The sequence below is a fragment of the Amphiura filiformis genome, chromosome 16 (genome assembly GCF_039555335.1).
Source record: "Amphiura filiformis chromosome 16, Afil_fr2py, whole genome shotgun sequence".
Classification (NCBI taxonomy): domain Eukaryota; kingdom Metazoa; phylum Echinodermata; class Ophiuroidea; order Amphilepidida; family Amphiuridae; genus Amphiura; species Amphiura filiformis.
The window spans coordinates 30,875,104-30,899,371 of NC_092643.1; the positions used below are offsets into that span (position 1 = coordinate 30,875,104).

At 37.6% G+C, this 24,268-nt stretch overlaps 1 protein-coding gene across 1 annotated transcript; it reads right to left on the reverse strand.

The window, feature by feature from the left end:
- Positions 1-3,629: 3,629 nt before the first annotated feature.
- LOC140135866 (ER degradation-enhancing alpha-mannosidase-like protein 2) lies at positions 3,630-22,472 on the reverse strand. The gene is given in 12 exon segments (XM_072157517.1): positions 3,630-4,860; positions 4,863-4,950; positions 5,778-5,899; positions 7,310-7,454; positions 10,388-10,512; positions 14,021-14,162; positions 14,854-15,065; positions 16,233-16,358; positions 17,043-17,188; positions 18,570-18,680; positions 20,560-20,703; positions 22,352-22,472. Coding segments are annotated over 11 exon segments (1,692 nt in total). The 5' UTR covers positions 20,673-20,703; positions 22,352-22,472; the 3' UTR covers positions 3,630-4,498.
- Positions 22,473-24,268: the final 1,796 nt, after the last annotated feature.

The following is a 24,268-nucleotide window of genomic DNA, read 5'->3' on the forward strand; positions in this document are numbered from 1 at the left end:
AATCAAACGCTGCACTTTTGTGTTCTAATCAATGAAAGCAAGACGCTAATTTGAACGTGTTAATCAATGGAAGCACGGCGCTGGTTCTCTTGTTCGTCAAATAGGGCACGCAATGGAGCAAACTGCAATTTTTACATTGGCATCTTCCTTGGGTTTTTGGATCGTCATATCTTTATTCCTTGAACAATTTCAACAAATGAGGTCTTAAATTCGAGCTGCTGGTTCCAATTATGACATATGTCTTTGTTTAGGATACACAAGAGGTAAACATAACCGGTACCTTAATTTTTTGGCTTACTGTATAGTACCCTGGCGACTTTATGCTCAATTTGTGGGAGCAGATGATTGTGAGTCGAGGATTTCTGGCTCTCAACCCTCGATTTGTCTGTCCTTCATGGAGGTCAAATTATGTAATATACCTGCAGATATGTATGCACTTGACAAATTTAATTCAATGTGCATTTCAGGGTCAGAAATTGGGCAAAATCAGAGAAGCCATTCTTGCAAAGCTCCTGACTAAAATCTGCGAGAATGAAAATATATTTACGTTTTATACAGCCAGATGGGGTAGAATCAACAAGATTTTTGTAAAATTTGGATAGCAAAATTCTGGCCCTGCGGTTTTACTGGCCTGGGTTGAAGTTGGCATCTTGCGAGTCATATGTTTTGTAGATCAATCAGTATCAGCTATACACTAGTTATCAGAGAAGTTAGTCACTTTTAATGAGCACACTGCATAAACATAGAAGTGGGGTTCTGATTGAATCACATCATGAACAGCTATGTAACAGCAACACATCATTTGCTATGATACCAAAGTTTGTTTGGTTTATAATAGGCGAAAATTATTTGTTTTTTGATACTTCGTGTGTTTATTTAGGTCCCAGCTTACACTCGCATAATTTCTCATTATAAGCCAAACAAACTTGAGCTGGGATAATGGCCTGACCCATTTCTTTTAATGCAATAAACAGGGTTTATCATATTAGTAAGTGTCAAACTTAACTGGTAGCAAGTGTAACTGAAGCCATCCAAGGTGAAAACTTCAATTTTGGCAAAAATATCTGCTGCTGTGCCCTTTTGTTCTGGTACGGCAGTATAATGAACTATTAGGGACTAGGGAGATGATCTCTTACATTGTAAATGGATTCCTCAGAATACCACCCCTCTCTTAATAACAGAAAATAGAAAGTGAGACATAACACCAATATTAAGACTATCAAAGCATTGATATTACACAGTTGTTATAAGAATCACATAATATAGTGTTTATTGTTTGCTTCATTACAATAAATATTAAGTATTACAATGGACCATTCCAGTAGAAATCCACACCCCCTATGGAAGACATGACCTTGATCTCCCACACAGGGGGTGTAGTTTTCAAATGTAGTCACCAATTCAGGGAATCACGTTTGAATTTCACACTCCCTATGTGGAAGATTAAGGTCATGTCTTCCACAGGGGTGTATGTATTTCAACTGGAAGAGCCCAATGGCACCTGATCTGATTTTTAAAACCATCATGCCATTATCAAAATGTTGAAATTTTCAAACTTGACAGCTTACGATAAAACCAGTCACTACATGTAGTATGGACTCCTTTTTATGCAGGAAATGGTTCAAAATATTTCTCCAAGATGAACTGAAGACCCTTGGCCTACTATTATCTCTCAGATTTCATCTCAGGAAAATAGTAGGCTCATAGTCTCCAGTTGCCGAGGGGAAATATTTTAAACCATTTCCGGAATAAAGAGCAGTCAATGGGTTTTATATAACATATCACAGCAGCTGAAAGGAGTATCCCAGCAAGCATTGCAGTATAGCTGCATGCTCCATAGTAAATGTATACAAAATATAAACATTAAACAAGGGCCTCTTAGATATTGAGAGCTATGGATAGTTTCACAATACTTTAGGGGTCATAGTTTTGCAAACAAAAGTCTTTTAAGACTTTTGTTTTGTTTAGTTAAATCTCCCCTGATTTAAGCCACAATTGAAAGTTGAAGTGAGGGATTTTGTGTACATTTTCTATGGCACATACAGTTCTATTAATGGTACCGCAAAGCATAATGGGATACTCCCTTCAGCTGCTGTGATAACATATGAAAATATTCAGACTGTCACAGCCTCAAACATGTCAAAAAGGATGCAAACAACGAGCAGACGATCTGATCACCAATCAATCGACAGGAATATTTTCATGCGTTATATAATCAGCGTTAGATTGATTCACTGAGGCTGCAATGTTGTTCTTATAAAAAGTCACTGGATTGACTGATGATGACCTCATCACCGGTCAATAGTCACTTTTCATAAAATACCAGGGAAATAGTCTGAATATTTTATGGCATGAAATGCTGTACCCACCAATCAATTGACAGGAATATGTTCATGTGTTTTATAATCTTTATTTATTAAATAATTAAATTGCATTGCTATTGCACCACGAGACAATACTGGACCTATATAGAGGGTATGCAATACGATGTCACTCATAACAGAGTCATCCTCATTTAAATAAATTCTGTCCTCCATTTAGGTACCACGGGAAAATTCACATGATAATACAATAAAACGTGTGATAGGTATGAATGGTTGTGGAATCGATCTAGAGACCTGTCCCTCTGGCATCTTAAGTTATCTTAGAACTGTCCTCCAGCATGGCTGCCATTTCAATTGTTATACCGTTCTGGTTGGTTTATTTCATACACTCTATACTGTTTGATTTAACATGGATTATTGTATTATAATTATAAGAAGGAAAAATATACAAGTATGTCCTTGAATACTTTTTAGTTTGAGTGTTGTCGTTGACTCTGTGTCTTTCATTCATGGTCCTTGATTAAATTGGATTCCTATGGTTGTACAATGGGTGCAAAAAATAAAATTGTAGAAATCAGAAATGTTCTCATCGCAGGACCAAATATCAAAGAACCATCCTATCCTTTCCGGGAATTTTGAATTTTCGATACTTTTGCCACAATTTTATTTCAAATTAGACAGGGAACTTCACTGATGTGGCCCAGTGATTGGCTATATGTGGTAGCACGGACTGCACCAGTTGAAAAGTTCCAAACTCATGAGTATGGGCTTTGCAATAAGCCAAACAAGCCACTTTTTATTGACCCGTTCTGATAGCCTATATAAATCATAACTAATTGATTGGTATATCAATGTTTTGCCAGTTTGTGCACGTCACCCAAAACACAAGGCCAGATAATGTGAACATGGGGCCAGATAACGTGAGCGCTAGCCTGGGCAACACGCAAGTCTAGCCAGAAATGGGCCAGCTCTGGTTGCAATAGGAAGTCCATTACTGCCACATCATATTGATCCAGTGCTAGCACTCACTCTATTTGGCCCATCACTGGTCCGGTATATAATGACCTTCTTGTCTGGTCAAGTTCTGGTGAAGATTTATGGTGTATATTAGTTTTCATCCACCATAAAACAGTATTATACATGGGGTATAAATTAACAAGAGAAAATGATGTGGGAGCGATGGAACCACAGGAAATGTTATGGTAGTCCTCTGATCTTTGATTACACCAAGGCAATCACTTCATTCGATGACGATTAAAAATGAGCCTTTCCTAATGTGAATACGTACGACTCGTACATGTACTATAACCATTCAGCTATAACGGGAGTTCATATTTCATACTCTTGGAAAGAATTATCCCTTCTCTGTGCCTTGAAACTGTCCACAACCTTGACGCAACGTTCCCGGAACCACCGCTAGGTGGCAGCACACGACGAAAGCTTTGATGGAACACCTTAATTACTTTCATATGGAAAAACCAGGTAAGGGACGCACAATTAGACTTCAAGGGGGGGGGGCTAGGAAGTTTTGAAAAAAAAATTCCCCACTACATGAGCAAAAAAAACTTCCCCACCTACCTCTGTATAAATGCATGAAATTAAAAAAACTTTGGCGGCAAATTTTTTTTCCCCGACCCCAAATTCCTAACCCCCCCCTTGATGTCTAATGGTGCGTCCCTAATGCTCTGAGATATCTATGATGTAGCCACAATTTTGACATTGTAGCGCATGGAATGCCTTAGAATGGTTTCAAAAGGGTTGGAAACGCTGATAAATATACAAAACAGCATAGATCTGGGCCAAAAAAGTGCATTTAATCAACAGATCTAATAGACCCGTGACGTCTATACATGTACAGGTAGCCGGGTATAGCCCCCTTCATCTGGCCAGACGCCACCAACGGCATCTATCTGTAGTTGTCAGGAAAATATCAGGGAATTCGTTTTTGAAAAATATGGGAAACCTGAATAATCAAAATAACTTTGTACAACTCTTGCTCCTACACGCCTCCTGAAATAATGTAGCGACAACTGCGACGTCATTTCAGCTGCACTTTGCACCACATTTAAGCACCACAACACATTTTAAATTGCATAAGCTTATTCAAATACTTCAAAGATGATGAGTTGTGCATCAAAATCATGGAGCTGTTTTCATCACTTTCTGTGTCAAAATCATGGAGCTGCATTCATCACTTTCTGTGGTTCAAACATTTCTCCTAGTATTGATAGTCTTGCGTGAAATGGCTGTGCAGTACAATTATAACTCCCTGGTAGACCTTCTTTCATCCACTTGGGTGAAGTTATACGAGTAAAATCGTCCAAAAATCTCAACTTTGCTGATTTAGTTTGCAACGTTCTTAACATGTCTTCAATAAATTTAGTGTCTCTTGCCCTCTGACAGCAATGCAATGCTGCTGTGTCTATAGGATGGGCTTCTGTGTTGAATATATACCCGCCCGATTCTATGACGCATTCTCCGCGAGGGGTAGAAATGACCTCGCCTTGACCGCCTGAGTTATGGAGAAAGTTGTCGGGTCGAAAAGGAGGTAGAGGTACTTTGTGGTTTCCGAAAGGAAGAATGATTCCATGCGATTGTCTGGTTTGTGTGTTCGCACATCTTTAATCTGAAAATGTAAAGAAATCATTACTTCAGTGTTATTGTTTTAAACAAGAGACTTTAGATAACTGCTGCCAGCACAAATGATAGGGTTAAGGTTAGGGTTGAAGTAACAACAACTATTCAAAAGTTTCTCCAAACATGGTATTTCCTGACCACCTTGATGGCTGTTATAAACTTTACATATTGTTATGTAAAATACACTTGATTTGTAAGGGGAGGGCATCATCACCTTATACATGCATTTTTATATGTCTGGAAAGAAAAAAAAACATTCTCAGCTCCCAAGAACCTTACCCTGGGGACCTACCCAGGGGAAATGATTTAGAGAATAAACAATAGATTTTTTTATATATTTTACTATCCTTAGGCAGATCCAATATTTTGAGTAGTAGGCGCTGGCACAGCCAGAATCCATATAATTCTAGTGAACAATTTCGTGTAAAATTAGGGTTTAGTGCTGTAGGGTTAGGATCAGGGTCTTAGCTAGAAATTCAGGGTTGCCCATCATTTGAATAAATTTGCCTGTCACAAGTTGACCTTTAAAACATATACCAGACTTCTACAGCCCATTAGGGGTTTGTGAAGAGTTTGAACATGTGCTGCTATAATCTTATTTTGAAAAGCTGGTCTACTAAGGTCAATAGACTTTCTAAACACCTACAATTATTATGTAGCATCTGTCAAAGGCATTAGTTTTACCCGTCCAGGAGCAAAGATGGGTGGCTAGCTAAGACACTGGTTAGGATTACAATTAGGATCAGTGATAGAGTTAGGTTTAGAGTTTAGGGTTAACTTTATATAGTTTAACATAAATACAATCACAAAACTTACAGTTGTATATCCACATGGGGTTTTACTGCTCTTTTCAATTGATGTATATATATCTCGTCCCATCTCTAGTAGCATTGGGTCTTTGGTGGCGCGGTACAGGTACATGATGCTTTCTATTAATTCTGTTAATAACAAAAATATCAAATGTTACATACAATATGTAGATGTAAAAATGGGGGAAAATATCATACTATTAGCATCAAAATATGATCTAAAGGATATAATTATAGTAAAACTACTCTGAATTCCCATTTTGTGTGTTTTTAATCTGTCGATCTTTTCATCTCATCGTCATCTGCATCATTATACTGTTGTATCTCAAAAGGCTGCCTTAATCATTGATTGTATCAGGGCTCATATTGAAATACCCTACCATGTTTTCATACAGAAAGAAGGCAGGATTCCCCTCGCTAAGCGCGCACCCTGCCAAAGATTTTAACAAAAGAAGGCTAGCACAGGAAAGCTGCAGGATGGCGCACACCTTCCTGTGTAAGGGAATTTCAATATGAGCCCTTATATTGTATTTTATATTTCAGCATGCTTCTTTCTTTTATGAATGGACATATGATTGTAATAATCTGGTGATAATACTAAGGCTGGCATTTTCGGGTGGTAGATTACATTACCCAGGCAGGAAATACCCTGCCCGGGTACCTGAAATTTAAAAAAAAAAAAACATTTTTTTTTTTTTTTTTTAAAGTTTTTTATTTTTTCGGTTTTGTAGTGTCCCTGGACCTAGACCTAAATGCTAGGATCATTCATGGTTGACCTAAAAAAAATTTGAATTTTGCACAGTGTTTTGTGTTTTTAATATGAAAATTGATACTTTGTTTTCATGTCATACTCTATTAATGATATCAAAATGCATTCAAATTCAATTTTTTTTTTTGCAATTTGGTACCCGTTACCGCCGAAAAATGTGCGGGTACCGGGCACAAAATTACCCAAAATGCCAGGCCTAGATTTAAATATTAAGTCTCCACACAATTAGATGACAATAATAAAAAAATTCACACAGCCTTTTGAAATACGACAGCATTTGATGCAGACGACGCCATGAATAAGCTTATATAATAAACTTAACGGTTACAACAATGTCAACTGTTCGCCATAGAAGTGATGATTTAACAGGATTAACTACCATAGCAATAGGTTAAAACAATTTTTGCATATATCGCCCTGCACTACTTGGTCGCACTCATCACCTGTGTATGTCTGCAATCATAGATTGAATACAATACCACTCTTTTCAAAGATACTAATCTTACAGGTGCAAGTGATTAGCATGGTATGAATATTCTATAGAATTATGATCGAGGTCTTTATCCCTGTTCTTTGACATCTATGGTTCAATGCAGAGGTACCGCGTGAACGTACTAGTGCAGTGCAATATATTCAAAAATCGTTTTAATCTATTGCTATGGCAGTTAATCCTGTTACATCATCATTTCTATGGCATTAAAACAGTGGCACTTTTGAGACCGTTGTAACATTAAAATCACCTTAGTGCTGTGAATAGATGGTTACTTTACCTGGTCTTAGCGGATAGCCTTCTCTTTTGTCCACCACTTTTCCATTGACTATATTGTAGAATTCAGGGATGAAACCTAATTGTCTCCAGACCTGGTAGTAGTTATGTAATGTCTTCATGGCATCATCAATTTTACCCAGCATGCTCTGAAAAAATGGGTAAATATTGTGGGATATCAGATTTCAAGAATCATATATCTGACCAACATGAGCAAATGTGTACATCCATTTCAAAAGGATGTACTTGTTGGATGCTACATGTGTCTCTTTTTCTGCTACATGTGTCTCTTTTTACATAATAGCTAGGAATAAATTCCACACTCATCTCAAGCGGAGGTCATTTCAAATCACCCCAAGTCATATAGTTTAGGAATACAAAGAACATTCCTACACCATGTGACTTGGGATGATTTGAAGTGACCTCCACTTGAGATGAGTCTGGTATTTTATTTTAATCCTGTGAAAGACCAGAGACAAGATACAATTAAGAGAAACACATGTATAATTTGATTCACCTCAAGTTCGGTAGTGACATATTTTGCTGGCCGCAGTATTGAATCACTCGTATAAAGTTAATCGCGCAGAGTGTACACTCACATGTACAAGGGTGGTTTAATTTGTCGTCATGCTTGCAGGCAAACGGGAAAAAGCATTGACGTCACTAACGAACTTGAAGCGAATCCAGTATAGCAGACGACAAGTGCATCCTTTTGGAATGGATGTACAAAAATGAAGTTCTTGCTGGGAGTGGAAAAATTGAAATGTTATATTGCAACATTAGGGCTCATATTGAAATTCCCTTACACAGGAAGGTGTGCGCCATCCTGCAGCTTTATTGTGCTAGCCTTCTTTTGTTAAAATCCTGTGTGATTATAACACTGCAATTAGCCACTTAAATTAGGAGCGCCCTTTTCCTGGGTTGTGCGCTGAGCCGATTAGTTCAATTAGTTCAACAATCAATAAAATTGCCAGTCTTTGATAAACTTTTATTATAATCCTGGTCACCAGACCACTTCAAAAGGCAGGGTGTATCACTGATGCATATAATCCATCCGTTTTATGACCGAGCTTTCCTGAGGCGTGCGCTTAGCGAGGGGAATCCTGCCTTCTTTCTGTGTGAAAGCGTGGTAGGGTATTTCAATATGAGCCCTTACTAAATCAGTAAATACAAGATCAACTGTTCTGTTTTCTATCCAAATGGTTCTGAATATAATTAAGAAGTGCGGTGTAACACACACACTATATGGGGCTGGCATATCCACACTGCCATTAGTGATTGTAGTGTGACATCAAAACGGATCATTCCTAGGTCAACTGGATCATGCCATCTGAGTTCAGAACCACAATCAAAATGATCGCAACACAAAGTCAATGATAATTTAGAGGTTTAAACCTTTGATCTCAACACAAAAATTTGCGTACCTGGAAATTTTTGTGTTGAGATCAAAGGTTTAAACCTCTAAATTATGTTTACTACCAACACAGATGAACTTTCATTCTAACAAAGTCAATGAGTTGCTGACAGGTGTGCAACCAAAGTGTGAGCCAGTAACTAAGGTATGTTGTATTCAGAAATTCTTGGTACACTGAACAAACAATATGACATGTTAAGCTGAACTACAATGTATGAATGGATTGACAGGCCAGAGTATACTTTCTAATACTTGCTGATGTTGTGGATGAGATTCAGGGGGGGGGCATTCAAGTTTAGTTTGGGTAGGGATGCACCTCTGGGAATGGACCCTTTATACTTTTCCAAGAAAATATGACCCATTCTCCAAAGTTTTTTAATCTTAGTCAAGTTTAACAGAATTTCATGAAATGTTTACAACATTTAAAAAAAATGTTAAATTTTAATATAATTGTACACATCAACTTACCTGAAGCCCTGGATAGAAGGCATCTAAAGACTGAAACACAGGCATGGTGACACTTCCTTTCTGCATATTCACCCACATGTACCAGTCAATAACCCATTTTTATACATGTACCAAAAGTGGCCAGGGTTATACTGGTCCTCTAGAAGCCCATGGAATTCATTCTTCCAACATTAGATTTTGATATTACACATTATTGGACACATCAACTTACCTGTAGCCCTGGATAGAAGGCATCTAAAGACTGAAACACAGGCATGGTGACAATTCCTTTCTTCATATTCACCCCCACATGTACCAGTTATCTCACTTTGGACACATCAACTTACCTGAAGCCCTGGATAGAATGCATCTAAAGACTGAAACACAGGCATGGTGACGCTTCCTTTCTTCATATTCACCCACATGTACCAGTCAATAACCCATTTTTATACATGTTCCAAAAGTGGCCAGGGTTATACTGGTCCTCTAGAAGCCCATGGAATTCATTCTTCCAACATTAGATTTTGATATTACACATTATTGGACACATCAACTTACCTGTAGCCCTGGGTAGAAGGCATCTAAAGACTGAAATACAGGCATGGTGACAATTCCTTTCTTCATATTCACCCACATGTACCAGTTATCTCGCTTTGGACACATCAACTTACCTGAAGCCCTGGATAGAATGCATCTAAAGACTGAAACACAGGCATGGTGACGCTTCCTTTCTTCATATTCACCCACATGTGCCAGTCAATAACCCATTTTTATACATGTTCCAAAAGTGGCCAGGGTTATACTGGTCCTCTAGAAGCCCATGGAATTCATTCTTCCAACATTAGATTTTGATATTACACATTATTGGACACATCAACTTACCTGTAGCCCTGGGTAGAAGGCATCTAAAGACTGAAATACAGGCATGGTGACACTTCCTTTCTTCATATTCACCCACATGTACCAGTCATCTCGCTTTGGACACATCAACTTACCTGAAGCCCTGGATAGAAGGCATCTAAAGACTGAAACACAGGCATGGTGACACTTCCTTTCTTCATATTCACCCACATGTACCAGTCATCTCGCTTTGGACACAACAACTTACCTGAAGCCCTGGGTAGAAGGCATCTAAAGACTGAAACACAGGCATGGTGACACTTCCTTTCTTCATATTCACCCACATGTACCAGTCATCTCGCTTTGGACACATCAACTTACCTGTAGCCCTGGATAGAATGCATCTAAAGACTGAAACACAGGCATGGTGACACTTCCTTTCTTCATATTCACCCACATGTACCAGTCATCTCGCTTCATAAACTGTTGGATTACTTTATCATATTCTGCAATAATTTACCAAAAGGGGAGAAAAGCTTAGCATAACATATCATGCAATTCTGTGTTTATAGAACATTCAGTATTGTGATACATCTGATATTCACTGGGTCCAAAGAAGGAAGTTTTGAATAATCATTACCATGATCAACTTCCCTGGTAACCAAGTTTGCGATTGTAAGTTTGCTATTGCTAAAATCTGAAAAAGATACATGATGGAGGAGAGTCAGATGTACTTACATTGAGCTCTGATTCAAATTAATTTAACTCATATACGAGTGCTTGCAGCTGGTCTGCTATTTTCATGCATAGTATTGTTTGTATAATTCTTAAGTTAAAATCATATATTGTAAATTAAGTTTGGTAGTTTTTAAATCTGTAAAGCGCATTGAGGAATCTGAGATTCACAATGCGCTATATAAATGCTGTTTTATTATTATTATTATTATTATTATAATAGCGGCAATTTAAAATCCATTTTATTATGCATGTTATAACTAACATGATGAAGCCGCATTTTAATTATGAAGAAGGGAAAAGACAGAAGTGATACAAGGCAGAAGTGATACAAAGCGATACAACATCCAACCTTAACAACGGGTGACTCTCATACTCCAACTGATCATGGTGACCCATCACCATCATACGCTGGAATATTAGGGGACTGAGCACTGAGTTCAATCAGTGTTCTGTCGCCACCAGCCAGCCTGAAGACACTCTAAACCTGTCAGCCTACTTTTACCTTCCTGATGTACAGCACCAAATCTATGTTTTTCGCACCACACCGACTGTGAGGTCACAGTATCCCACTTCCAGGAAGTTACCCAATGAAGAAGAGACTTTCTCGGCAAATCCATCAGCCGAGATGACAGCAGTGAAGGTGCATGTTCATGTGCAGAATACAATACAATAATTCCAGACCCATGTAAAAACAAACCTTTAACGGGCTCTTCAATGAGATGAAGAAATTGGAAAGCAAACTCAACAAATCTATAGAGTGCCAGCCAACACTCTTGTATAGATGACTTGGAGTCTAGACTGATACCCCTAGAAGAGCAAAACAAAAAGTGATTTGGCTAAAAATCTTTTCTCACATGTTGTTGATTTGAATTTAATTCCATGTGGAACATCATAAACAGTTCTGTTGGTGTGAGAAATGTTCTTGCTGTATTCACTGCAAAAAGAATTGCAAATGTGGAACATCATAGAATTGTACAGGGAATTGCACACCATTTTGTTGGTGTGAGTAATGTTCTTGCTGTATTCAATGCAAAAAGAATTGCAAATGTGGAACATCATAGAATTGTACAGGGAATTGCACACCGTTTTGTTGGTGTGAGAAATGTTCTTGCTGCATTAAATGCAAAAAGAATTGCAAATGTAGAACATCATAGAATTGTACAGGGAATTGCACACTATTCTGTTGGTGCAAGAAATGTTCTTGCTGTATTCAATGCAAAAAGAATTGCAAATGTGGAACATCATAGAATTGTACAGGGAATTGCACACCGTTCTGTTGGTGTGAGAAATGTTCTTGCTGTATTCAATGCAAAAAGAATTGCAAATGTGGAACATCATAGAATTGTACAGGGAATTGTACACCGTTCTGTTGGTGTGAGAAATATTCTTGCTGTATTCAATGCAAAAAGAATTGCAAATGTGGAACATCATACAATTGTACAGGGAATTGCACACCGTTCTGTTGGTGTGAGAAATGTTCTTGCTGTATTCAATGCAAAAAGAATTGCAAATGTGGAACATCATAGAAGTGTAGAAACACCAATTGCAATGTGAGCATCCAAAATTTATAGCTCTTGCTAAATTATCACTTTTATCACCTTTAAAACAAGTCTCAAGAATTCCGTTCTACATTGTTCATTGACATACTTGTAGAATTCTACAGCAAGACATTTCTGAACTAACCTCACAGTGAAAATGCCTTGTCCAAAGGGCAAACTCTCTCTGAAACAAAACTGGGCTGCTTAATTTGGCAGCTTTACTGGTCCTTCCCGTCGGGGAAAGCAAGTCTGGGAGACTAATCGATGAATCAGGCAGCGAGACGGAGGATGAGGTTGTATGTTATAAATGAGAGTGCTTCTGAAACTGAATCAGACTTGAAACAGTCTATTTGCCAAGAACTAGCCAAAAAAACTGCGCTGGCACCGTTCCTTGCCACTTTCCTGGATGGAAAGTCCAAAGGTATTCAATGCACTTGTAGATGCTGTGTTTGATTCTTTCTCTACTAAAATGGAGACGAAACCAGTTCTTTAAAATGACATATACGAGGCCGTCTCCTTGAACATCAAATCAATGCGAGACGAGATATCCTCACTAAGATCTTAGATATCTCAGTTAAAGTCAGTGTTCAATGCAAAAAGAATAGCAAATGTGGAACATCATAGAATTGTACAGGGAATTGCACACCGTTCTGTTGAGAACCTCACAAATAATCACAAACCATCCAGGACGAGATCTCCACTTAGCTCTGCATATAAATTGTCTTACGACCCTGAAATACAACAAGCGGATCGGCAATGGAGCATTCAGTGTCTGTAGCCCCAAACTGTGGAATGACCTTCCTGTAGCCATCTGATCATCTCCCATTGTTAGTGCCTTTAAAACCAGAAAACCCAATCAAATTAAGTATTTCTAGGCCAAACTGGAACATGCGCCTTGCGTCCATGTAGTGTACTAAGGGTGTACGCAGTGTAAGGCGTGTGTATACTTAGCTGTACCACGCTATATTCGTGTGTGTTTATCGCGGAGCCACTAGTGTTCACAGTGTTCCAGTTTGGCCAAGAAATACTTAATTTAGAGAATAAAAGATAGGATTTTGTCTTTTGCCTATCCAATATCGTGTCATAATGGATGGGCTGGCCAATATTTTGAGTAGTGGACAGCCCATTCATTCATTCATTCATTCATTCATTCTATCTTTATTCTGGTAAGCTCTTTCACACGATGTTTATGACACAATATTGGATAGGCAAAAGACAAAATCCTATCTTTTATTCTCATTCTTATTCAGTTTTAATGTAATATTTGCGATAAAAACAGCCTTTTTTAAGAAAAAAATAAAGTTACTTTTGTGAGGACATCCCCGTTGTTTTAAATGAACGAAACCATCACGAACATCTAAGCCGCCGAATTGCGTTTTAGTTCTCGCACGTCATTATCGCGTGATCATTGAGGAGCAACAAGCGTGTCATTGCGTTATGCGTGCAAGGCTACGCCTGACTAATATCACTATCAACTATTGTGATATATTATACACCAGAAAACCAATCAAATTACGTGAATTCTTTACAAGACGCACCCATTGAATAAGAATTGATTATAGTTCTTGTTCATTGCATATGTTTCCTTTTTTCCTGCATTGTTGTGGTCATTTATAATTAGTTTCTCATTTAGTTGTTGCATGTAAAGTGCATTACTCAATTTTGCAAATGCGCTATACATGTATATTAAGCATCGTTTGTATGTATGAACATGTACTTTTTATTAGCATCATCTTACCATAGTATTGGTCTAATAGTTTGGGATTACCAAGCATTAGTCCTCCCTTGACAAGATATTCATAGTAGGAGTCGCACCCAGCACCTACTCCAGAATCTGTAGCTGTCCATTTGCCTGTGTTTACATCAATGTGGTTTCCAATCTAGAAAACAAACAAATATTACAAATGATAATATTAATTAGAGATCAAAGGCTGGATTAAAATACAAATATCAATGCATATACTGTTTTAACAAAAAACGTGCATTGGTATTTTTCATTCCAAGGTCAACAAAATCACACCTAGTCATTAACCCAGACCTGCCAACCTACCGAAGTCAGAGAGAGGGACATTGAGACCAAAACCTTGTACATGTACACAAACTAGGTACCGACAAATTCAAAGACTTGAGGTGTGCAATACTTTCAGAATTCTGGGAAGGTTTTGCAGGTCTAAATTTATCACAATAGAATAAAGAGAATGTAATAGCAACATTTTATGATGGACAGTTGGCAGGTCTGTTAACCTCATTCAGAAACATCACATAAACATGTTTCATACATTTGCATTATCTAACAATGTGCACAATTGGACAAGAGCTAGGCATAAATAATGTTATAATGCCCATCTGCTTTAACATGACAATTTTTGTATGGCAAAAACAGAAAAATCACATTTTAAGAATGTATCATCTTATGTTTTGTTATTATTTGATGAAATAGAATTCTGATGATGAGTCTTAGATGAGACGTGATACTGTAGCCATCAAAAATAGTAAGTTCATATTAACTTATTCTAACTAAACAGATTTAATACTCATTATGCTTTTCTATGTACATTGTATAACACTTACCAAACCCACATCTGATTTATATTTCCATATTGCATCTAAAGCTTCTAGCGCTGTTTGCTCAAAAATGGGATCTCCGGTTAGCCGACTAAGGGTGCCAAATTCCACCGCAAATGTTCCAGCTCCAGCTGTACAGGTGATGGTAATCTCGCCCTTTGGGACTCCATACATAAGGTTGACAGTACCATATGGAATTTTTGTAGGTGTTTTAAATGCTGAAATAAATGTGAGAAATAAAACGTTACTGTTATGAAGCTTAATTAGGCAAACTGACTGATGTGATGCGATCAAGCAAAATCAGTCGGAACTCGGAAATATTAAATTTTCAGTTTCTTATAGGATAGTAAAAAAGCATTCACAAAGCTGCATTTTGCAGAAAACCCCATTGAAATTGAACAACCAGTTCAAAAAGATATGGGCAATTAAAGTTTCCAAAACAACAGGAAATAATACCTTTGTTTGGCTATATCACAAATTCAATATTTCTGAGTTCCGACAGATTTTGCTTGATCGCATCACATATAATGAATTGAGAGAGCAAAAAAAATAAGGACTCAGAGGGAATTTAACCCTGGTCACTTTATTACCGGTTGAGATCTTATACCACTATGCTACATGAGTTTATAGATGGTACTCAGGGAATCTCACCAAATCATGACTGCACACTCTCTCACTGTGTCTTAGGCCGAGTTCACATAGGAGTATACTGTATACGGTATTCGCTATACGGTATGCGCTTATTCGATCAGGCTGAGTTCACATAGGAGTATACTATGTGAACTCAGCCTGATCAAATGAGCGTATACCTTATAGCGACTACCATATACAGTATACTCCTATGTGAACTCAGCCTTAGCGACAGGTCTGGATTTACCTTTTCTTGGCCCCTGGGCAAAGCAACATGATTGGACCCCTCCTTGGCTCATCAGATGGTACAAAATGGGCTATTTCAGTTGATATCCATACACACCCTATGGAAGACATGATCTTAATCTCCCACACAGGGGGTGTAGATTTCAAATGGAGTCACTCAGGTAATCCCATATGAAATTCATACTCCCTGTGTCAAAGATTATGGTCATGTCTTCCATAGGGGGGTGTATGGATTTCAACTGGAATAGCCTATTTTGGAGCAGACGACACTGAATGGGTGGTTCTGTTTGAAAGTCACACTCCCTGCGTGGAAGATTGAGGTCAAGTCTTCCAACGGGTGGTGTATGGATTTCAACTGGAACATGCAGCCTATTTTGGAGCAGACGACACTGAATGGGTGGTTCTGTTTGAAAGTCACACTCCCTGTGTGGAAGATTATGGTCAAGTCTTCCAACGGGTGGTGTATGGATTTCAAATAGAATAGCCCAATGCAAATCATTTATGGTTACCTGGCAACAGTTTCCTAGCAACGGTTTCTGCCATATCAAGGAGGGGTCCTTTACAAGGCCATCCTGGATCCAGCTCTAGACCTGCTCTCCTTGACAGTAAGTGGGCTGATAACAAGCCTCCAACAACTACAGAAAAATAAGGGTATATCAATGACATGGTGTTCAGTTACAAAACTACACTCAGAATAATGTACTGATGGAAAATATGCCCATTTCTTGAACAAATTTTAATCTGTACCCAGAGCAGCCAGCTCACATTAACATTGAGAAAAAAAACAGTGCATCTGTCTGGATGTGACCAGCATATTTCTAGCACAACGCTCTAACCAACTGAGCAACAGAGACACACAAGGTATCAGGTTCGAGTGATGTTTGTCACATAATGACATTCCTAGCGGAAGGTATCAAAACTGTATATTTATAACAAATACACAAAGTCACATAGGGCCAGATGCATTGGGTTTTTATCTTCGAGACGTTCCAAAGTGGTAAGTCAAATTATTCGACACCCAAGTAAACATCATTCATGCATGAACTTATTATCCTTTGTTCTCTGGGTTAATAGGATGAATAATTTTAATCTGTACCCGGAGCAGCCCCCTAGCATTAACTTTGAAACATTATGCACACCGAGAACAATTCCAATTTAACTTGTTCCAATTTAAGACTTGTTCCTAGTTTTGTCAGAGTGGGTCACATACATCGGAGCTCATTTTACAGTCCCCTTTGCAAACTCTATTTGATGGGGACAATCCCTGTAAAAGCAATTAAACACTTTAAAATAACCAATCTACGCATACATTTACTCACCTCTTATGTTTGTTTCAAATACTGACACATTGATATCTTCGTCAAAATCCAGATGGTTTAGTAGCAGACGAGCAACCCTGCGGAATTCTGTGTAATTACCCATGATGGCAAGTGTGTCTAATGAGTCTATCAGGGTCAAGGAATAACTGTAAAGGATGAAAAATATATTTTAAATGCAAGCAGTGACCCATAATGTAAGAAGGCAACAGAGACGACATCGTACACTTCCCACAATGCATTTCTCAGGATTCTTTTTTCAATATTAGCTGGCTAAATAACCCTCAAAATGACAGAGAGCTTGAAAAGAAATCAGATTATGATGCCTTGTATTTGAATTCATTACAACTTCTGCAATCAGAAAATAAGCAATTAAGCATTCTTTGGTCATTAGGCTATTCCTGTTGAAATCCATACACCCCCTACAGAAAACAAATTCATATTAACCATAAAAATGAATAAAAACAGCCATCTCTCAACACATGATATTCAAATTCCCGCGCCGAAATTGTCTAGAACGTCCCAATAATTCAATGAAGCTTGACGACAAATGAGCACAAATAACCAGGACATCATTGCTCTAGAACATTTCAGCGAGGGAATTTCGAATATCGCGTGTTGAGAGATTGCTGTTTTTATTTGTTTTTATGGTTAATATGAGTTTGTTTTAAATAAAATCATGTCATTCGTGCTTGATAATTATTTTTCTAACATATAAGACATAATGTTGTGATTGCCGGACACTTCCTTTAAAGTACACTTCCTGTGTGGAATATTAAGGTCATGTCTTTACTAGGGGTGTATGAATTTCAACTTGAATAGCACATTTTGTACAACTGACATGATACATTTTTTTTTAAATTTATTACATTTTATCACTGGCACAGAATTACAAAGAATATAATATTGGATTAGTACAATTAGGGGGTACTACACCCCTGCCCAATTTTGTGCTTATTTTTGCATTTTTCTTAAAAACTATAGCGCATTAGTGACAAGCAAGATACCGTAAAACCCCGTCTACAAGCATATAAAGTGCTTCTGTTGAAAGCTAAATTATTCCAGGCGCCATTATGGAGTTTGAGCAAATAAATTACAGATCCAAGCATAAACAAGTATTATTGTAAGACAAATCTATTGTATTGGTATATATACGCCTGGTTCGTTAATATTAAGCTTTCATCAAAAACCCTATATATGCTTGTAGACGAGGTTTTACGGTATATATATTATTGGGCAAGGACTACAACTACTGCACTGGAAAGTTTATTTCAGCACACACAACAATTGTGGAGTTACAGTCAAAAATGAGGGAAAACCAATATTTGATCAATAAATCAATAACTACTTGCCTTGAGTTGCTGAATTTTCATTGCAGTAGTTGTACATGTAGTCCTTGCCCCTATAATATTCATATCTTACTTGTCACCTATGGGCTATAATTTTAGAGAAAAATGCAAAAATAGGCACAAAATTGGCCAGTGGTGTAGTACCCCCTTAATATAACACATGCATTAGTACAATTATTACCTGCCCCATGTGTCCACACCATCACAGGTCAAAGGTCGCAGCTCATCATATGGGTAGGCGTGGTTCAAGTAGTTATCGTAACCATGGTAAAACATAGCCCTCACTTTTTCTCTGTAGAAGATAAAATTGAATGTATTTTGTTATGCTAGCTAGTGAAATGTATCAACATAATACTGAAATAAATGCAACATCTCCACTTTCTGACTTGAAAGCTTTCATTGAAATGTACACATATTACAATACCATATCCCAGTAATTCAAATGTACAGATTTCAAGCATTTCAGAGTATACATGTAAAGTTAATGAAAGTCGATTCCTTGTTTCCCGTTACCCTACTCCGCTCAAAACCAATTGCTGGCCAAATATTTCATTATTTTGAATAAAACGTTGATTTCTAACAAACTTCAACATACCAATAATTAATTGTAGTTTTAAATATATCATCAATCTCTTTCTGTTGATTTTCAGGGATTTTCTTTGCAGTAGGAGCATGGTATATGGTTAATAATGAATTAATAATGAATACCTATATCACTTCTCTGTCCCGCATTTTTTGATCTGCTCTGATCTCATCCCGTAAAAATATTGTGAAACTTTTGATAATAATTGTACAATCACCTTCATGTGGTTGTAAACTACATCTGTAAACTACAAACTGTGATTTATCACATGTATACATGGGTAGTTATTGGTTTACACCTGAAACAGATGCAATAATGAAATGGTATGAAATAATGAATAATGAAAAATGAAATGGTCACCTGTCACAGTCATGAAAAATTGTGTAACGGGAAACAAGGAATTGACTTTCATTGGCCTAAGTGGCGGAAGCAGGGAGAGATGTAACCCAACTAAATTTCTACTTTGTTATGTCTCCCCTAAAAATCCTAATAGAACAAAAAATTAAGCAATAAAGACACATGCATCTTTCTTTTTAGTGCAAAAAACAGTGTTTTATGTCAAAATAAAGTAAAATTTTGCATGCTTTGTGCACACTCACCCATCAAATACCAAAATTTACCTTCATTTTGGGTAAAAATAGAGTGGAAAAACAATTGCATGCAAATTTCCCAGTAAAAATGCACAAAATAATATGACCCTGCTACAACCTTAAATTTTAATGCTTCTGCTGCTACCATTTCACAGTACAGCAAGTATATTTTCAAAAGCAACTTGTAGTGCCTTCTTGCAACCAAGGCTAAAGCAGGCACCCAGACTTTTTTTACCCTATGGTTGCCGAGTTTTGGCTCCTGGTGTGTCCAATATTTTACACTGTAAACTATAGGACCAGGAGCCATCTTTGGGAACAGGAGCTCTAGCTCGAGATACTCTAGCTAAAATACAGGATTACATTTACTGTCTTACATTATCTTGCTGTATTTCAGCTAGAGCGCCAGACGACAAGCTTCCGGGTTTTTTTTTGAGAACAATACTGTTACGTAAGATGAAGAAGAAACCCGCCTCGAGCCCGCCCTACTCATTATTTCATTGTACTTATTGCAATTTGCCTCCACACATTACGTAATCAACACAAAGCTTTTGTGAGGATTTGTGAGTGGATAAGAAATTGACAGTGGAGGATACGAAGGACACGCCGATTGTTAGTTGTCAATCATGAATTGCAGCAACGTATTAATATTTTACTGCATGGCATTCCGCAAACACCAAGACAAATTATGCCGTATTTTTCCAAAGATCATCTCATATGAAGCAACCTGAATGCGATCTGTACTTTTGTAACATTCCGATCGCTTTTGATCACCTATTATCGGCGAATTTGCTTGAAAACATGTGAGTTCATGTTGTGTAAACATAATTAGCATAGACACAAATGAAATTACGATGCAATAGTCAGCAATACAATGCAATTTGAATGCGCAGCAGATCTATAGAAATAACGTTGCCCGGTTTTATGCAGAATTAGACCCTGTCTGAGGAGCTCTTTTTAGCTCCTGGTCCAGGCATACTTATGGCCTGCTTGCAACATACCTGTACTTCAGAATATCTTGCTTTGAAAATGACCTGCCATCTGACCAATTACTTGACTGCAATATGACTATGACAGAGATGGTCCACATCCAAGGTTTCAACATCGACGGCATTGTTCCTGTGATGGGTGGGTGCTCCCTGGAACTGAATTCATTATTGACAATTAGGGGGTGTTACTTCATAGGTAATGTGCCGGGTAGGCGGGTATCCTATGTAATTTACATGCGGGTGCCTTTGGTCCTTGGTGATGGATCAAGTCCAAATGGAGCGAAAAAATTCCACTCAAATTTTTAATAAATTGTCTCAAATCAGTTGTTAAAGGCGGTACTACAAAACAAATTGTAGTACTACTACACATTGTACACCACTGATAAAATAATTTTGCACTTTTCTCAAAAAATGACTACACACTGGAAACAAAAGTATATTATAATATAAAATATCTAGGCAGGTTTTATGTACGCCACAGGTCACTAGCCCTGGAGGCACAACAACGATATTGGAGCACATGAAAATGAAATATCACCCACAGAGTGCTAGTATTCCTTACAAAGCATGGGTTTGAATCTGGGTTTGAATGATGCGCCAAAGATTCACTACACCCATCGAATGTGTGTCATCGGCCCAGTCATCGGCCCTCAGACACACACACACACACAGGCATAGAGTTCTGCAGCAGCATGTTTTGTTGACATTAAATACTGTTTACTTCATTTGACAGTAAACTAATCCATAAATTTGACAACTCAAATACAAAGGATATAAGTTGGCAATCTTAATGTTATGCAATCAAGTTTACAACACTGTCAGCTACTGTCAGTCTTACAATGAGCAGAAGTCACTGACCAACCAACCAACCATACCATTCAAGTACCAATATTGATTATCTCAAGTGGCCTGCTGCAATTGACCAGAAATGAACTGTATGATTTTCCTGTTATTTTGTAATAACAAAACCATGTTTTCCTTGATTTTGGTATGAAAATGAGCAAATAGAATTTAATGTCTTGTCAATTTGGAGTTATTAAGGGCAACTAAAACTGATCTTAGGTAAGTTTTATCTGTCTGGAATCTGTATTGCCTGTTCCGAGGGAATTAATGCAATGTAAACAAAACCAATCATGGCTGATGTGGACATTGTGTAGTGTTTTTCAGTACCCTATTTTCCATGGGTGACTGTAGGAACCCATGGATTCGATCCATGTAAAGATTCACAGAGGATAATAGTTTGTTTGTGTCACTTGACTGACTCTCAATGCAGGTCATTTTTATCAACCTTTACACCTTTCGTGCAAGCGCCCTATAGAGCCTAGAGGCAAGGAATCCAATTACTTCACCGAAATTTCAGTGATTCAAGACAAGTGGTTCATGATGTTAAGAAAAGAGGTACATTCTAGCGGCACCTCTTTTCGTATCATAAATAATGTACCGCTTGTCTTGAGTCACTGAAATTCCAGTGTAGTAACTGGATTCCTTGCCCTCATAATATGTATACAGACAGTTACTGTGTAAACATTTTTTTTGTTGAGAAAAATGCAAAAATATACAGTAGTTAAAAATTTATCAAGGGGTGTAGATCAACATATTTATTATCTACTCCAACTTTCCCTGGACCTTTAGAAGCACATACCCCCACCCCCATATGCCATTAACATGAATGAATGATTATGACATGTATGATAAGCTTTACTCATCATAAATCATTACTGTTCTGTATGTACACAACATGTGAATTACATTCATGCCTAAAATTAATATTCACTGGTGCCAGCGGACATGGGAAAAGCTTTACCTTAATAACAAAAAATAAAGTCAACAGTTGAAGAATAATTTAAATGTCCAAAACACAAAACATGGTGCAAAATCAACAAATTCACGTCACAACTCCAGCGCCAGCCGAGTCAGAAGGCCGAGTGATCAGATACATACTGATCAATAAGTCATAGATAATTGGGAGTAAAATTGGGTGTAAACTGATTGTGGCAAGGATTCTCGAGTAATGATATAGAGGGCGTAATCACATTGAGAAACCGGATGCCTGCCGGATGCCTGCCGGATAGGGCCCTACTGATGAAGTAAAAATTTAGAGAAAATAATGTAAAACATAAAAACATTACTTCTAAAGTAGAAAGATGCAATGAATCGGGATGCGATTCTAAATGCTATCTTCAGTAGATGTAGCGAAAAAAATCCTAAAACTCGCACGGTTACTCTGCGCGAATTAAAAAAAAATCGGCATCCGGCCAGTAGGCCTATATGCCGCGCTATTAAAAAAAAAAGGGGGGTAAAAATAGATAAACAGGCAGATGATAATCTCTATACTAAAATGCAGAAAACCTTAGACGAGCGCGTATTGTAAGGATACATCGCGTATATACTGCGTTGCACGCACTTGTCTCTGATTGGCTGCTAAGGTTGCTGAGTGGAAATTTATGAATGAACTGTGCGCCGTACGCGTTGTTAGCGCCGAATTTGCAACATCACGGTAGTCGCGCTTGTAAAAGGTTTGCTGCATTTTAGTATAATAAGTGCCGTTTTAAATTTTGGTCAGCTTTGTCATTTTTACATTTCTTTATAGCTCTGCAGTCGACCTAATGCCGATTTTTCTCTGGAGGGTTAGTCCATATGATATCAAGGAGGTCCCCACCTGACCCCCTCAGATTTGCTTTATATTTTAGTCATATGTTGTACCTGTAAAATTATTAAAACCTGCAAATTTGAGGTCTGTAGCTCTTACGGATTTTCTGTGGTAGCCATTTAAAGTTGGCGTATGGGGGACTAAATTTGGACTCAAAAGTTGCTCTTTAAATAAATGTCATCTTTGGGAGTCTGTGACTTCTTTACAAAGAGAGAGAGAGAGGTCTAAAACCTTGTATACACACTAACTGCATGCCCAATTTGTCAAAAAGTTTTTTTTAAAAAAATCGGTAATTGCGCGTTGTGTCACGGGGTCATTAAATATGCAAGAAAAAATGTAATGTTTTGTAAACTGGTAAGTTTAGCCCCCCTAAATTCACATTTTTTGTCATATTAATTATTTTATGTTGTCACTGATGCTAAATATAGGTTAAATACAATACATATCCAAAAAATGGAGGTCACAACTCATTTACATTTCGAACAGCGCCCTCACAAAGATGAAATTTATTGCAAATTCAACATTTTCAGGGGGTCCAAAGTCGATGTGGTCCACCTTCAAAATGTATAAAACATTTTTTTTATATGACTACTAGTCTTAAATTACAACTTTGCAAAGTCCCAGTAATTGTCTAGGTTGACTTCATATAAAACGATAACCCCAAAGTTGACCATTTTCTTATGATTGCATGTACTGCAAATGTGGCGAATTTGGAAGGCTTAAAAGTCAAATTGGCCACAATATTGAAAATAAATGATTAGATGCGTAGTTATTGGCCCTATTTACTTTTATTTCCATTTTATTTTCAATATACAGATTTTCTGTGGCAGCCATTTAAAGTTGGGAGTAGGGGAATATAACTTTGGACCAAAAAGTTGCCCTTTGAATAAATTTCATCTTTGGGAGCCTGTACCTTCCTAATAAAAAGAGAGAGAGGTCTGAAACCTTGTATACACACTAATTGCATGCCCAATTTGTCAAAAAGTAAAAAAAAAAAAAATGTCTGTAATTGTGCGTTGTGTCACGGGTCATTAAATATGCAAAAAAAAATGTAATGTTTTGTATACTGGC